The sequence below is a fragment of the Jaculus jaculus genome, chromosome 9 (genome assembly GCF_020740685.1).
Source record: "Jaculus jaculus isolate mJacJac1 chromosome 9, mJacJac1.mat.Y.cur, whole genome shotgun sequence".
Taxonomy (NCBI): domain Eukaryota; kingdom Metazoa; phylum Chordata; class Mammalia; order Rodentia; family Dipodidae; genus Jaculus; species Jaculus jaculus.
In genome coordinates, this window is record NC_059110.1 from 115,749,981 (window position 1) to 115,766,101 (window position 16,121).

The following is a 16,121-nucleotide window of genomic DNA, read 5'->3' on the forward strand; positions in this document are numbered from 1 at the left end:
CTAGACAAAAGCAGTAAAGCCTCCAGTGCTAGCCTCGGCTCAGACTTATTTTTATTTCTTAATTTTTTTTGTTTGTTTTGTTTTTCAAGGTAGGGTCTCACTCTAGCCCAGGCTGACCTGGAATTCACTATGGAGTCTCAGGGTGGCCTCGAATTTACAGCGATCCTCCTACCTCTGCCTCCAAGTTCTGGGATTAAAGGTATACGCCACCACGCCCGGCTTCTTTCTTAATTTTTAAAAATATATATTTATTTGAGAGAGAGGGGGAAAGAGGCAAATAATGAGAGAATGGTGTGCCAGGGCCTCCAGCCACTACAAACGAACTCCAGATACATGTACCACCTTGTGTATGTGGCTTACATGGGTCCTGGAGAATCAAACCTGGGTCCTTAGGCTTTGCAGGCAAGTGCCTTACATGTTAACCCATCTCTCCAGCCCCTTTCTTAATTTTTTCTTGAGGTGTTGGGGATCTAACACAAGGGCCTTAGGAAGAGTAGGCAAGTATGTACCACTGACCTACATCATCACCAGCCCCTGGATTTTTTTTTTTTTTTTTTTGGTTGAGATATATATATATATTCCAAGGCAGGGTCTTGCTACAGCAAGACCCTACCTTGGGAAAAAAAAAAAAAGGAGGAGGAGGGAAGACTGAGGCCCCTGGACAGGTCCCTCCAGGAAGCCATAGTCCTTGAACAACTGGCTTCACTTCTAGTGTGGGGAGAGCCTGAGTCACGATGCGTCCACATGCAACCCAATGGTGCTCACGCACATCACCTGCTTGGCACTTGCATAACACATGTACGCACGCAGACGTAGGAAACAGGCACATGGATGAATAAAATACAAACACACACACCAATGCACACGTGACCCCATGTCTGCTGTTAGACCTTGGAGATCCCAGAAGAGAGGAATGTAGTGTAGCTTCTGGCCCAGGCCAGTGGGAAAAGGAATTTGGAGTATGGAAGGGAGAAAGAGAAAAGCTCCACCTGGGCCTGGTCAGCTTGCATTTGTTTGTTTGCTGTTTCTGGCCATGCCTGGCCTGGAACTTCTTATGCAGATCAGGCTAGCCTTGAACTTATTGCCATCCTCCTGCCTCTGTCTCTAGAGTGCTGCGTCTGCAGGCTTGCCTCACCACTCCCAGCTTCGTTGTGAGCTCGCCATTGCCCTGCTTCATTTTCCCAACTGCTACCAGGGTTTCCAGAGGGCTGTGCTTCCGGGCTCAGCCCCGTGTAGCCTCCTGACCAGGGCCCCAGCCTCCCTTGCCTGGGAAAGCTCATCTTCAAGACCCTGGGAGGGGGCAGAGCAGGGGTGCACCCAGGACTAAGGGATTAGGAGGCAGGGTGAGCGATTGAGCATAGGTTGGGCCAGAAAAAAGGGACAGGAGGCTGGAAGGAGGGTTCAAGAAGATGAGGAGATGAAGAGGTGAGTGGCTGGGGAGGGACTTGGCCAGAAGTAACATTCAGCTCTTAGGGATCATCGTTTTGTAATTTGTTGTTTTGATGGGTTTTAAACTTTTTTTATTTGTGTGTGTGTGTATGTGCACATGTGTGCGCACATACATGCCCAGGTACACATGTGCCATGGAAGCATGTGTGAAGGTCAGAAGAGCTGTCTTGTTCCACTTTCTTTGAGACAGGGTCACCTGCCACTGCAAATGAATCTGGTTATGAGGGGCTTTATGTGCGTGCTGCAGATTGAGCCCAGGCCAGCAGGTTCTGCAAGCAAGTGTCTCTAACCACTGAGCAATCCTCTCACGAACACTTTTGGTGTTTTATTTTATTTATTTATTTATTGTTGAGGTAGAGTCTCACTGTAGGTCCCAGGCCGACCTCAAACTCACAGCAATCCTCCTACCTCTGTCTCTACAGTGCTGGGATTAAAGGCGTGTGTCACCACGCCCAACTTTGATGTTTTCTTGTTTTTTAATACTTTTTAAAATTTATTTTATTTTTTGTTGTTGTTGTTCAAGGTAGGGTTTCACTCTAGCTCAGGCTGACCGAGAATTCACTATGTAGTCTCAGGGTGGCCTTGAACTCATGGCGATCCTCCTACTTCTGCCTCTCGAGTGTTGGGATTAAAGGTGTGCACCACCACGCCCGATTTAAAAATATGTTTGATTTATTTATTTGCAAGAAAAGAGAGAGATGGGGGCACCAGAATGAACTCCAGATGCATGCACCATGTTTTTGGTTTTTTGAGGTAGGGTCTCACTCTGGCCCAGGCTAACCTGGAATTCACTATGTAGTCTCAGAGTGGCCTCAAACTCAGAGCGATCTTCCTACCTCTGCCTCCCGAGTGCTGGGATTAAAGGCATGCACCACCATGCCCAGCGTAAACAAATTTATTTTTTACAGACTTTTAGGTGCACAGCAAAACTAAGCTGAAAGCAGAGTGTTTGCACATGATCCCTGCCCCCATCTCTCACAACCTCTCCCACTATGGACACCCTGAACCACAGGCACACACTGTTACAATCAAACCTACACTGGCACACCATCACCTGAAGCCCACAGTTTACATTAGGGTTCACTCTGGTACTTCCTGTGTACTCAGGTTGTACTTCCTGTGGGCTGTGACACATATATAGTGACATGAGTCTACATTGCAGCATCCTATAAAACAATGTCACTGTCCTAAAAGTCTCTGTTCCACTGATTCGTCCCTCCCTCCCTGCCCCCAGCCTCTGGTGCCCTTTTTTGTCATCTCCTTTTGCTTTTTCCAGAATGGATTGGCGTAGTTCCATATGCAGCCTGAACAGATTACCTTCTTGCTCTTAGTAGTGAACATTCCCTATTTCCGTGTTTTTTCATGCTCTAGAGCTCTTTTTTTTTTTTTTTTTTGACTAGAGTTTGAGTGAGGGTCTCTAGCCCAGGCTGACCTGGAATTCACTATGTAGTACCAGGCTGGCTTCCAACTCAGGACAATCCTCCTACCTCTGCCTCTCAAGTACTAGGATTAAAGGTGTGCGTCACCACACCTGGCTTGATAGCTCATTTTTTTCCATATCCAGGTGTACCACAATTGATCCATCTGCTAAAGGATATCTTCTTTGTTTGTTTAAAATATATATATATATTTTTAATTTATTTATTTGAAAGAGGAAGAGAGGGAGAGAGAGAGGATGGGCATGCCTGGGCCTCCAGCCACTGCAAATGAACTCCAGATGCATGCACCACCTTGTGCATCTGGCTGATGTGGGTCCTGGAGAGTTGAACCAGCAACCTTTGGCTTTGTAGACAAATGCCTTAACTGCTAAGCCATTTCTCCAGCCCCTTGTTTTTTTTGTTTTTTTGTTTTTTTGTTTTTTTTTGAGGTACGTCTCACTCTCTCCCAGCCTGACCTGGAATTCACTGTATAGTCTCAGAGTGGCCTTGAACTCACAGCAATCCTCCTACTCTGCCTCCTGAGCACTGGGATTAAAGGTGTGTGCCACAACGCCCGGCTTGCTAAAGTATATCTTGGTTGTTTCCATGTTTGGACAATTTTGAAGTAAGTTGCTGTAAAATGCTCATATGCATCTGTGGGCAAGTTTTGTGTGGATTTGCCTTTAAATCATTTGGGCAAATACCAAGGATTGTGAATACTGGATCTGTAGATGATAAAGGTGGGTTAGGTTTTGTAAGGAACTGCCAAACATTCTTCCGAAGTCTCTGCCACTTGCTTTCCCACCAGCATGCTGTTTCCACTCTTCATCAGCATTTGATGGTGTCAGTGTTTGGGACTTTGGCATTCTAGTAGCTAGACAGTGCTGTCTCCTCGTTTAAATTTGCAATTTCCTAATGACATATGCCGAACACTTCAAATACATTTGTGTATGTTCCTACTTTTGCACATTTTTTATATTTGTCTAGTGTGTGCGTACATGTGTGTGCAAATGTGTGTGTTCAAATGCACACACTCCATGCACATGCATGCAGAAGCCAGAGAACACCAGGTATCCTCTTTTCACTGATCTGTGTGTTTCCTTGAGATAGAATCACCCACTGGACCCAGAGCTGCTCTTTTTATTTGTTTGTTTTGAGGTAGGGTCTTGCTGTAGCCCAGGCTGACCTGGAATTCACTATGTAGTCTCCAGGTGGCCTCAAGCTCACAGCAATCCTCCTACCTCAACCTCCAAAGTACTGGGATTAAATGTGTGCTCCACCATGCCTGGCTTTTCTTTTTTATTTTCTTTTTTCTTTTTTAGAGAAAGAGAGAGAGAGAGAGACACAGAAAGAGAAAGATTTGGCACAGCAGGACCTTAGCCATTGAAATCAAACTCCAGACACTTGGGTCACCTAGTAGGCATGTGCAATCTTGCGCTTGCCTCACCTTTGTGTGTCTGGCTTATGTAGGATCTGGAGAGAGATCTAACATAGGTCCTTTAGTTTTGCATGCAAGCCCCTTAACCTCTAAGCCATCTCCCCAGTCCTCTTTTGTTTTTATAACCCCATGGGATTGGGGTTATAGATGTGTGTGGCCCACACCCAGCTGTTTATGTGTACCTGGGAAATTGAACTCAAGGCAAATCAGCCTTTCATGCTTTTGCAGCATACACTCTTACCTGTTGAGCCATTTCCCCAGCTCCTTGCCTGTTTTATTTTATTTTATTTTATTTTATTTTATTTTATTTTATTTTATTTTATTTTATTTTATTTTATTTTATTTTATTTTATTTTATTTTTGGGGTAGGTTCTCACTCTAGCCCAGGCTGACCTGGAAATCACTCTGTAGTCTCAGGCTGCCTTTGAACTCACAGAGATCCTCCTACCTCTGCCTCCCAAGTGCTAGGATTAAAAGCATGTGCCACCATGGCTGGCTTTGCCCGTTTCTAATATTCTTATTTTAACAGGTAGTTTGTATATTTTGCATAATATTCCTTTTCAAATGTCTTCTCCCATTCTCTGACTTGTCTTCTAATTCTCTTGGCTTTGTCATCTGCAGAGTACAGCTTCCAAAATGTTCTTGGGAGGTGTATGTGTGTGCTGTCCGTGCGTGTATGTGGGCTTGTTCCTATGCATGTGGGCACACGTGTGTGCAGAGCATATGGAGGCCAGAGGCTGACATTGGGTGTCTTGCTCACTTGCTCCCCTTTATTTACGAAGGCAGGGTTCCTCACCTGAACACAGAGCTGCTTGACTCAGCAAGTCTACCTAGCCCTCCTGTCCTGGGGATTCACTTCCTCCGCCCACCGAGGTCTGGGGTTAGAGTCAGACTACCGTGTTCATGCAGCATTGTGTGCGTGAGGAACTGGACTACAGTTTCCCACTCACACAGCAAGCTCTTCAGCTACTGAGCCATCTCCCCACCCCCAAAAGGTTTTAATTTGTTTTGTTTTGTTTTCGAGGTAAGGTCTCACTCTAACTCAGGCTGACCTGGATTTCACTATGTAGTCTCAGGGTGGCCTCGAACTCATGGTGATCCTCCTACCTCTGCCTCCTGAGTGCTGGGATTAAAGGTGTGCACCACCATGCCCAGCCAAAAGTTTTTAATTTATTTATTATTATTATTATTATTATTTTGGTTTTTTAAGGTAGGGTCTCACTCTAGTCCAGGCAAAGCTAGCTGCCCAGGGTTCAATTCCCAGGCCGCTCACATAAGCCAGACAAAGAGTGGCACAAACATTTGGTATTTGTACCAGCAAGAGGCACTGGTTCTCCCCTGTACACACACGTGTGCACACGCATGCACACACACAGGAGCAAAATTTAAATTTTTTAAAGATATTTAAATTTCTTTAATATTTAGCAGATTCAGTAATGAATTCATTGGGGCCTCCTACTCCCTGCTTTGGAAGGCTGTTAATTATTTAATTTAATTTCTTTAGTAGATTTAGATCTATTCATATTATTTCTTCACATGTAAGTCCTGGAACATTCCGTTTATCAAGAAATTGTTTATTTCATTAAGATTATTAAATTTATAGGCATAGACTCATTCATGTTTTTTAAAAAATATTTTATTTATTTATTTATTTGACAGAGGGAGGGAGAGAGAGAATGGGTTCATCAGGGCCTCCACCAAACTCCAGACTCATGTACCACTTTGTGCATCTGGCTAATGTGGGTCCTGGGAATTGAACCTGGGTCCTTTGGCTTTTCAGGCAAATGCCTTAACCACTAAGCCATCCCTCCAGTCCTAATTTTTCAAATTATTTATTTTAATTTAATTAATTTATGTATTATTTTTTCATGGTAGGGTCTCATTCTGGTCCAGGCTTACCTGGAATTCACTGTGTAGTCTCAGGGTGGCCTCAAACCTTCATGGTGATTCTCCTACCTCTGCCTCCCAAGTGCTGGGATTAAAGGCATTGGCCACAATGCCCAGCTTGAGAGCCTTATTTTTATTGCTCTGTCAAAGAACCATCATTTGGCTTTTATTATTTTCTCTATTGAGTCCCTGCTTTCAATCTTTACCTCTGTTCTAATTTTTATTATCCTAATTCTATTTTTGATTTAATTTGCACTCCTCTAATTTCCTAAGATAGAAGCTCTGATTATTGATTTTAGTTATTTCTCCTTTTCTAAAATATGCATATAATGCTAAAAATTACCCTAATACTTCTTTTGCTACATCCCACATATTTTGATTAAGTTGCATTTTTATTTTTGTTTAGAGATTTTAAATTTTTATTTATGTATTTGTGTGTGTGTGTGCATGTACTAGGGCCTCTTGCTGCTACAAATAAATGCCAGACACTTGCACCAATTCTTAAAAACATTATTTAGTTAAGAGAGAGAGAGAATGGGTGTGCCAGGGCCTCTAGTTACTGCAAATGAGCTCCAGATGCATGCTCCACCTGTGCATTCATCTTAAGTGGCAACTGGGCAATCAAACCTGAGTCCTTGGGCTTTGCAGGCAAGCGCCTTAACTGCTAAGCAAACTCTCCATCTCGCTTGCACCAATTTTGCATCTGGCTTACATGGGTGGCTTGGAAATTAAACCCAGGCTGACAGGCTTTGCAAACAAGTGCCTCTGACTACAGAATTTTTTCTATCCCCAACAGGTATTTTAAATTTTCCCAAATTTTCTTTCTTTTTTTTTTTTTTTTTTGCATCCTAGTAAAATCTTTTAATGGAATGTTTTTAAACCAAAGTATAGTTAACTACAAAGATAAAACAGGAAAAAAAATACTTTTGAATGGCATATTATAATGGACTGGCAGACAATGATTATCAACTAGTACTATTTACAATAATCAGCACATGCAGCAGACTGAGAAATTAAATCCTATGCTATCTACTTGTCAGATGTAAACCATCTTTAAATCCTTCTATCTGCATCCATCTTCCCACGTACTTTGCTTTTTAGAAGAAACAGCTCTTCTTTCTCCACATTCAGTAAAAAGTAAAGCAACCTCAGTACAAATAGTTACAATCTTATTTTAGGAAGGTTTATTCTTCAAAATGCACTTAAAAGATGTCCAAATTTTGAGCATGATCCACCTCAATGGCTTCCTCTGTGTCCAATGTGGCTTCCCCATGTCCTTCCTGTGGTTCATCCAGAGAGGCCAAGGCCTCATTTGTGTCACTTGCAAAAGTCTCTCGGGATGTGTCATCCTCCTCTTGAAAATGCAGATTTTTAATGGCCTGTTTCATTTTTTTCCCCCAATAGCTGTGTTCTTCTCTTTCTAGCAGCTTTTTTATTTTCATATTTCTTTTGATTTTCAATATGGAAAATGTCCTTAATTTGTTCACTGATACTAGGAGTGTTTTTCAAAAGATTCAGGAAAACTCCACCTGATGTGTTTCTTCGACTACCATTCATTATAAAAAGACCACAATTCTGTTCGACTTCTGCAGTTTCCATCAGAAGTTCAATTGCCTTTGTGTTCCCAGTTATCTTCACTACCCGGGCTATCAGATCTTTCTTTGGTTCCTGTAACCTGAAAGAAATTTCATCAGCTACTTTCTCTTGAGAATCTTCCTCTGTGATCTCATATCGACCTTTATAGTTCATTTCCAGTCTGTCTCCTAGTCTGTCTTTGACAGGGCGTTTCCGTTTGAGATGCCCTTGTCCATTTGCTTCTTCCTTTGACATTAGTTTTTTGTCACCATGCATATAGTCATCCAACTCTTTGTCTAATTCTTTTGTACACTCTTGATACTCCCTCCTAAGTTTCTTGGCTAGCAGATAGTTGTAGGTCTCAGATTGTCTGCTTTTGTCAATATTGCCCTCCATGCCCAAGATGCCAAGCTCCGTGGCCACTGCATCTTGGTTTTGTTCCTGCAGCACAGCATCCCATATGTTGTTCACTTTCTTTCCTCCAGCAACAGCCAGTTTTGGAATGCTCTGGCCAAACTGAAAAGGCTCTGGTTTGGGAGGGTTAAGACACTTCTGCCGTTTGCATTTCCAAAGAGAGCTGTCTTCATCTGAATCAGAAAAACTCTCTTCACTTGAATCCACACTTTGAACAGTGCGATAATGTGAAACTGGTGGACATGCTGCTGCAGTACTCTGCAACGCTCTCACAGCACTACCCTTCCTAGTGCTTTCGCTGGGTACCACCGTCATGTCGGAATCCGAGTCGGAAAGCTGCCCGTCTTCCACATCGCCAGCTTCCAGCGCCATCTTCCCGGGGCGCTGCGCCCAAATTTTCTTTTTTGTCCCATGTTTCCTTCTCTTTCTCTTCCCCTCTCTCTTTCTCTCTCCTTCCCTGCTTCAGGGTCTCATATAGCCCAGGCTGATTTCAAACTTGCTATGTGGCTGAGGATGACCTTGAACTCCTGAAACCCCTGTCTCTACTTCCCAGCTTTCGCGGTTTCTTGTTAATTTGTTTTTAAGTTTATTTATCTATGTTTGTGAGGGTACATGTATGCCATGGGGCAGAGTGTGGGGGTCAGAGACGTTGTCTCTGCTCCACCTCCTGTGAGGTGCCACTAAAAACCAGCCTGACCTGAATGCAGCTTTGCAAGAAAATGCCTTTAACTGCTGAACCTTCTCCCTGGCCCCCATGTGTTTATTTATTTTTTATTTATTTCACAGAAAGAGAAAAAGACAGTGACCATGGGTGCACCAGGGCCTCCTGTCATAGCAAACAAACTCCAGATACAAGTACCACTTTGTGCATCTGGCTTTACGTGGGTACTGCAGAATCAAACCCAGGCCATCCAGCCTTGCAAGCAAGAGCCTTTGATCAATGGGAGGGGAAATGAGCATGCCAGGGCTTCCTACCACTGCAACAAATTCCAGATGCATGTGCTGCTTTGTTCATCTAGCTTTAAATGGGTACTGGGGAATTGAACCCAGGTTGTTAGGCTTTGCAAGCAAGTACCTTTAACAACTGAACCCTTGCTCCATTCCCTCTTTTTTTAAAAAATTTTATTTATTTATTTGAGAGAGCAAGAGAGAGAAAGAGGCAGAGAGAGAGAGAGAGAGAGAGAGAGAGAGAGAGAGAGAGAGAATGGGTGTGCCAGGGCCTCCAGCCACTGTGAAAAAAACTCCAGACACATGCGCCACCTTGTGCATCTGGCTTATGTGGGTCCTGGGGAATCGAACCTAGGTCCTTTGGCTTTGCAGGCAAATGCCTTAACTGCTAAGCCATCTCTCCAGCCTCCCTCTCTTTTTTAATAATATACTTTCTCTTCTCTTCCTCTCCTTGACAAGGTTTGCTTTGTAGTGCAGGATAGCCTTGAACTCATAATCCTCCTGTCTCAGCTTCCATAATGCTGTAGTATAGGCATGCCCCCCCACACACACACACCTGGCCCCATGAGTTAGTTAGAAGTATATCATTTAGTCACCAAGTATTTGGGGATCTTCCAACTGTTTTTCTGTTTTTGATTTCTAGCTTAATTCTGCTATGATCTAAAAGCAGACATTGTTTGATTTCTATTCTTTTCAAATCATTAAGGTTTCATGGAATATATATTTATATATACTTATATATATTTGAATATATATGTAATATAATTTATATAATATACATATTTTTTTGAGGTAGGGTCTTAATCTACTTCAGGCCAACCTGGATTCACTATGTAGTCTCAGGGTGACCTCAAACTCATGGCGATCCTCCTACCTCTGCCTCCCAAGTGCTGGAATTAAAGGCGTGCGCCACCATGCTCAGCTGTCATGGAATATTTTTTAACTGGAGTAGGAGGGTTTCGATTGGGCTGGACCCCATCCTTTCAGACTCTGGCTTTGGTACTGTGTGGCCTGCTTATCTTCCTGGGCTTCTGCCATCGTGACTTAGCATCTAGAATGGAGGTACAAGTTCAGAGGCCTGAAGGGAGGCAGAAACTCGGAAGAATAAAGCAGCAGGTACCTGGCAGGAAAAAGTAAAAGTAAAAGAAGGCTTGTAGCTCTTTCAAAAGACAAAACGACCACAGAGGCAACGTAGGGGCAGCCTCAGAGCCTGTGACTCTGCCTTTCAGGCAGCAGAGACCAGAAGATCAGGAGATCCCCACCGACACATAGAAGGTACAGGTGATCAGGCTGAGGGGTAGTCCCTGTCCTTTGAGGTGAGGGTTCATGCCCTAGCCCTGCTGCAGAATCCCCTGGATGGAGGGCTGTGGGTATAGCCTGGTACAGAGGGTCCTGGGAGGAGGTAGACCTACTTTCCCATGGGCCTGGTCCCCTGGAGTCTGTGCTCTCCAAGAGGACCAGACCCCTTCACCTTGTCTTCTGCCTCTAAGGTCTCCGCAGAAGGCTCGAAGTCTGCTCACACGAGACTCAGGAGAGGAGCCGACTGGCAGGATGCGGAAAGGGAGGGTGCAGCTGCCGATACAGCCAGCAGCAGGCACGGCCACAAAGGATGAGCAGACCACACGGAGGGCAAGAGAATGTGAAAGCCCTATGGCTACACACCCAGCTCTGTCGGACCCAGATGCCAAGTCTCAGAGGAGAGGGTGGGGACTGGATGGAGGCCAGACTTTGGAGGGGGGAGGGCTGGGTTTGGGGGAAGCCCTGCCTGGCCCTGGGATCTCTTTGCAACAGGTACAAAGTTCTGTCCAACCTCTTCCATTGAGGTAGCTTGACAAATGAGAGTCTGCTGCCCCTGACACCCCGGCAGCTGACAGGTGAGAGCCCTACCCAGGGCTGATGGTAGGGAGGAAAATTAGGGGGTGCTCAGGACCAAACTTCAAGAGGTTGCCTGCCCTGGGCTAGCATATTTATGATCCTTGTAACCTTCCCATTCTAATTTGTTGACCCAAGGGCTCACTGATGTGTCTGGCCTCAGGAATGTGTGTGTGTGTGTGTGTGTGTGTGTGTGCGCGCGCGCGCATGTGTGTGTGTGCCAAAGTGAGGAGAGAAAACTAGATAGGGAACCAGGTATGGTGGCGCATGCCTTTAATCCCAGCATACAAGAGGCAGAGGAAGGAGGGTCGCGTGAGTTCGAGGCTACCCTGAGACTCCATAGTGAATTCCAGGTCAGCTGGGGCTAGAGTGAGACCCTACCTCGAATAAAACAAAACTAGACAGGCTGCTGGATAGGTGGATGAAAGTAAATGGGTGGATAGGACAGACAGACAAGATGAAGAAGGGAGCTATGCGGGAAGGACAGAGGACAAAAAAAAAAAAAGAATGATGGGCTGGAGAGATGGCTCAGCCATTCAAGGCACTGTTTGTAAAGTCTGTTGGCCCAGATTCAATTTCCCAGCACCCACATAAAGCCAGATGGAAAGTGGTGCTTGCGTGGTACATGTGCCACCATATACACACACACTTTTAAAAAAGAGAGCACCCAGCCAGGTTTGGTGGCACACACCTTTAATCCCAGCACTCCCATTTCCCACTGTCTGGGAATGGGGGACAAGGAGTAAGTACAGAAGGAATCAATGCTCTAACATTCCCCAAAGAGTTCACCTGATGTTGCCATGGACCCATCAAAAAAAGACTCATTTTCCACACCATCAACCATTTTTGGTGCCTTGCATGCAGCAGGTACTGTGAAGATGAGGTTCATGTACCTGCTATATGCCAGGCACTAACAGGGCACCAAAGCACAATAGCTCTAGAGCCAGACTGCCTAGTGTGGCTTTGGAGTTTTTTTTTTTTTTTTTTTTTTTTTTTTTTCAAGACAGAGTCTCACTCTAGGCTGACCTGGAACTCACTCTGTAGACCCGGGCTGGTCTTGAACTGACAGTAATCCTCCTACCTCTGCCTCCCAAGTGCTAGGATTAAAGGCATGTGCCACCACACCAGGCTTTAAATCATTTTTAAGGGTTGGAGAGATTGCTTAGCAGTTAAGGTGCTTGTCTGTAAAGCCAAAGAACCCAGGTTCTATTCCCCAGTACCCACATAAGCCAGATGCACAAGGTAGCATATGCATCTGGAGTTCGTTTACAGTGGCTGGAAGCCCTGATGTGCCCATTCACTCTCTCTCTCTCCCTCTCTCTTCCTCTCTCCCTCCGTCCCTCCCTCCCTCTTTCCCTCTCACAAATAAATAAAATTTTTTTTAAATGTATTTGAAGAGAGAATGGGTGCATGAAGGCCTCTTGCCACTGCAAAGGAATCTCAGGTGCATGTGCCATTTTGTGTGTCTGGATTTATGTGGGTTCTGGGGAATTGAACCCAGGCCAGCAGGTTTTGCAGACAAATGCCTTTACCCACTAAGCTATCTCTCCAGCCCTTTACTGTCCTGTGTGTTGGAAGTTGTCCTACCCCAGCTGGAAAAGGGGAGGTCTCAGTGCTCCCCTGCATGAACTTCAGCATGCTGCCTGCCCCCTCTCTGCCCTCAGCCTTCCAGGATATCTTCCAGTTGTTCAGCTGCAGCCCAACTGGCACCGTGGACATGCGCAGCATGAAAGTGGCCCTGCGTAACGTGGGCATCCAGCTGGGCCCACAGGAGATGTGTGAGGCTCTGCGTCTGGCCGACTTGGATGGTAGGTGCCCCATCTCGACCCTCTTGTCTTCTCCCACCACCAGGGGCGCTGTACTGATGAATGCTGCCCCTGTCCACAAAATCTTTGGACTGTTCCTATTTTTTTAAAAATTTATTTATTTATTTATTTGAGAGCGACAGACACAGAGAGAAAGACAGATAGAGGGAGAGAGAGAGAATGGGCGCGCGAGGGCTTCCAGCCTCTGCAAACGAACTCCAGACGCGTGCACCCCCTTGTGCATCTGGCTAACGTGTGACCTGGGGAACCGAGCCTCGAACCGGGGTCTTTAGGCTTCACAGGCAAGCGCTTAACTGCTAAGCCATCTCTCCAGCCCTGGTCCTATTTTTTGTTTGTTTTACAAGGTAGAGTCTTGCTCTAGCTCAGGCTGACTTGAAACTCACTGTGTAGTATCAGGCTGGCCTCCAACTCACAGCAATCCTTCTACCTCTGCCTCCAGAGTTCTGGGATTAAAGATCTGCGCCACCACATGCTGTTCAGCCTGATCCTATTTTAAAGTCCCTTCTTCCAGGAAGTTTGCCCAGATCAACACCCCTGTTTCCTGATCCTTAAACATCGCTGCTGAATCAGACACACGCGCGTGCACACACACACACACACACACCACCCCACCCCCCTTTTTGCTTCTGTAACACCTGGAACTGTTGGCAAATGATTAAAGCCTGCCCAGGGCTGACTTTCTACAGAAGCAGACATCCACAGCGCTCTCCTCTTTTCACAGGTGACGGAATTGTAAGCTTCAAGGACTTCCTGGGTGTCCTCACTGACAACCAACACCTGGTCCAGTACTTGGGTGAGGGATACAGCTGGTGGGCAAGGGTGACCTGGCTGGGGAGACCCTCTGCTCACTATTACCCATGTGTGTTTCCCCACATGCCAAGAGAGGAGCAATCGGGACTGTGACCCCCAAGGCCTGAAGACGCTGTTCTTAGAAGTGCTATTCAAGTTGCTCAGCCAGGGCCTTGTGCCCTTCAAATCGGGGCAGGAGGTGACCAGGTGAGGATGACCATCTCCATCTCCAGGGCCCGGGATGGGGGGAGCTCAGCTTATCACTTGGAGAAGCCCCTTGAGGTTCCTGCTGCCCCAGAGAAGGGAGCCCTGGAACCATACGGGTCCATTCCTGGGTGCCAAGCCATCTCGGCCCACCAGAGATTAGTGGCTTCCCGTCCTGCTTGGGGTTCCCCACTTGAGAGAGGGCGAGGGAGGGGGAGGCGGTGTCTGAAGCCCGATCTTTTTCCTCCCAAGCTATTATTTCAAGAAGCAGCGGGCTCTGCGACTGAACCCAGCCTGCAAGAGCAGCAGGGCCCGCGGCCTGGCGAGGCTCGCCCGCCCGCACGCGGGCCTCGCCTTCTTCTGCCAGGCGGCGCGCACCATCGGCCTCTCCAGCGCCGAGCTCACGCGCTCGCTGCACTCGCTGTACCGAGCAGGTGCGTCCCCAGCCGGCCGCGGGCGGGGACGGTCGCCCGCTCAGGGGGCCCCTTCGCAGCCTCCACCCCAACCTCCGGTCGCCGTGCATCCGCTCCCAACGCGCTCTCTCCTCTTCCTCCTCCCGGCCCCGCGCTCCACCCAAGGCCCGTGCAGCCCCTACTGTCAGATACCCAAACTGGCGGCGAGGATCCGGCCGGAACGCAGGACGCGGAGCCGAGTCCCGTGCCCGGAAATCCGCCTACCGAAAGCCTACCAGCCTGGCCGCCCCAAGCTCCCTCCCAACCTGGGGCCGCTCAGCAAAGGTGAGAGCCGGAGCCCGAGATGGACCGCGCGAGGACCGGGGCTCGAGGCGGGCTGGAGGCGGGACAGCAGATGGGGACGTGATTGACCGGGGCGCGGAGAGGCAGGCGCAGGGTGGGCACTGAGCCGAAAGAAATGGGACAAGAGCCGGGCGTGGTGGCGCACGCCTTGGGAGGCAGAGGTAGGAGGATCGCTGTGAGTTCGAGGCCAGCCTGAGACTACAGAGTGAATTCCAGGCCAGCCTGAGCTACAGAGAAACTCTACCTCCGGGGCGTGGGGGGGGGGGGGACGATGGGGACGAGGCAAGCGCCGGCGCAAAGGGCAGGTGGGCCAAAAAAAAAAAAAAAGGAGGGGGGCCAGGAGATAAACCCAGATGTCTCTAATTTGAACTTGATTCTCACGACCCTGCTCCTCCGCAGGTCCCCTCCGCCCTCCCGCTGGGTTAGTGGGCCAGCGGCTGGAGCAGGTGCGCCCCTCGAAGCTGGCTACCTCCCCGCCAACTCTAGTGCAGAGGCACCCCCCCTCTCCCCTCCTCCGCCGGCCTGCTTCCTGAGATCTGCCACAAAGAGCTTGCTCAAGTAAAGCGTGCGCTGAGTGACACTTGGCTGAGCGTGGTGGCGGCAGGCACCGGGCCGACGCAGATCTTTTGCAAACATCTTTATTAATCTTGTATAAAAATAAGGTTCCAAGGAGAATCCTCAGGGCTCAGGGGGGTGGGGATCGAGGTGCACTTTATAAGTTACAGGCCAGGCTCCTGCTCAGGCTAAGTATGGCTATTGGGAGGAAAGGGGGTGCTGTGAGCAGCATTTGAGGGACTAGGCCTACGAGAGACCGCCCCTACGGCAGGAGGAGGGGCCGCCCGACCCAGCCGAGCTACAGGACCACCTTCTCTGAGCCCCATCCTACCCACAGCCTCACCCCCTGCAGAATCCACCTGCCGAAGTAGCGGGCTACAGCGAGAGGTCGGTGGTGACCTGCAGGGGAGGTCCTGGGGGACGCCTGCGGCCACTGCGGCCACTGCGGCGGCCTGTATCTGCCCGAATGTAGGGCTGGTTCCGCAGATCTGGTGGCAGGGGAGACACGTTGGTCCATCAGGAGTCTGCCCAGAGCTGGCTCCAGGGCACACACCCACCTTGCTGAAGACCCAGATTGTGTGCATCTGGGAGGGGGACCCTGTTGTTACCTTAGCCAGAAATCAGCCCCCCCAACATCCCAGCGGTGCACTGGCCCAGAAGGGACGGACACACACACACACACACACACACACACACACACACGACTGTGCACCTCCCCATCTCCAGAGTTGCCCCAGTGGTGGGATGGAAGGCCAGGCCATCCGGGTACCTGGGTGGGGGGAAGGGCCTAGAGGGGCATCTCCTCTCCCAGGCTGGCCTCACAGAGGAGCCGGGATGTCCGCTTTCCAGTGCGGGCCGTGAAGGGCGCTGTCTTGAGCACTGAGGGTTGCAGGATGAGGAGGAGCAGCAGAGAAAGAGAAGGGGGGAGGGAAGGAAAGAAAAACAGAAAAAGGTAGCAAAAGGCAGTGCAGCAGCGAGACCCATCGGGGGT

General features: G+C 48.1%; 1 protein-coding gene and 2 pseudogenes across 4 annotated transcripts in view; 1 reads left to right on the forward strand and 2 right to left on the reverse strand.

Moving 5' to 3' along the window:
• Positions 1 to 7,230: 7,230 nt before the first annotated feature.
• On the reverse strand, positions 7,231 to 8,553 carry LOC101602490 (annotated as a pseudogene).
• Positions 8,554 to 10,351: 1,798 nt separating this feature from the next.
• LOC101595726 lies at positions 10,352 to 15,137 on the forward strand (annotated as a pseudogene).
• Positions 15,138 to 15,199: 62 nt separating this feature from the next.
• The window catches only part of Fmnl1 (formin like 1), a 34,748-nt gene continuing 33,826 nt past the window's right edge, over positions 15,200 to 16,121 (reverse strand). For 2 of the 4 annotated variants that reach the window (XM_004655325.2, XM_045159594.1), the window contains 2 exons: positions 15,900 to 16,009; positions 15,501 to 15,618 (listed from right to left, as the gene is read on the reverse strand). In XM_004655325.2, coding sequence (XP_004655382.2) covers positions 15,918 to 16,009 — 92 coding nt within the window. In that variant the 3' untranslated portion in view covers positions 15,501 to 15,618; positions 15,900 to 15,917. Of the gene's footprint in view, positions 15,619 to 15,899; positions 16,010 to 16,121 lie in introns of all 4 variants that reach the window. The other 2 variants (XM_045159593.1, XM_045159592.1) reach the window with 1 other exon arrangement.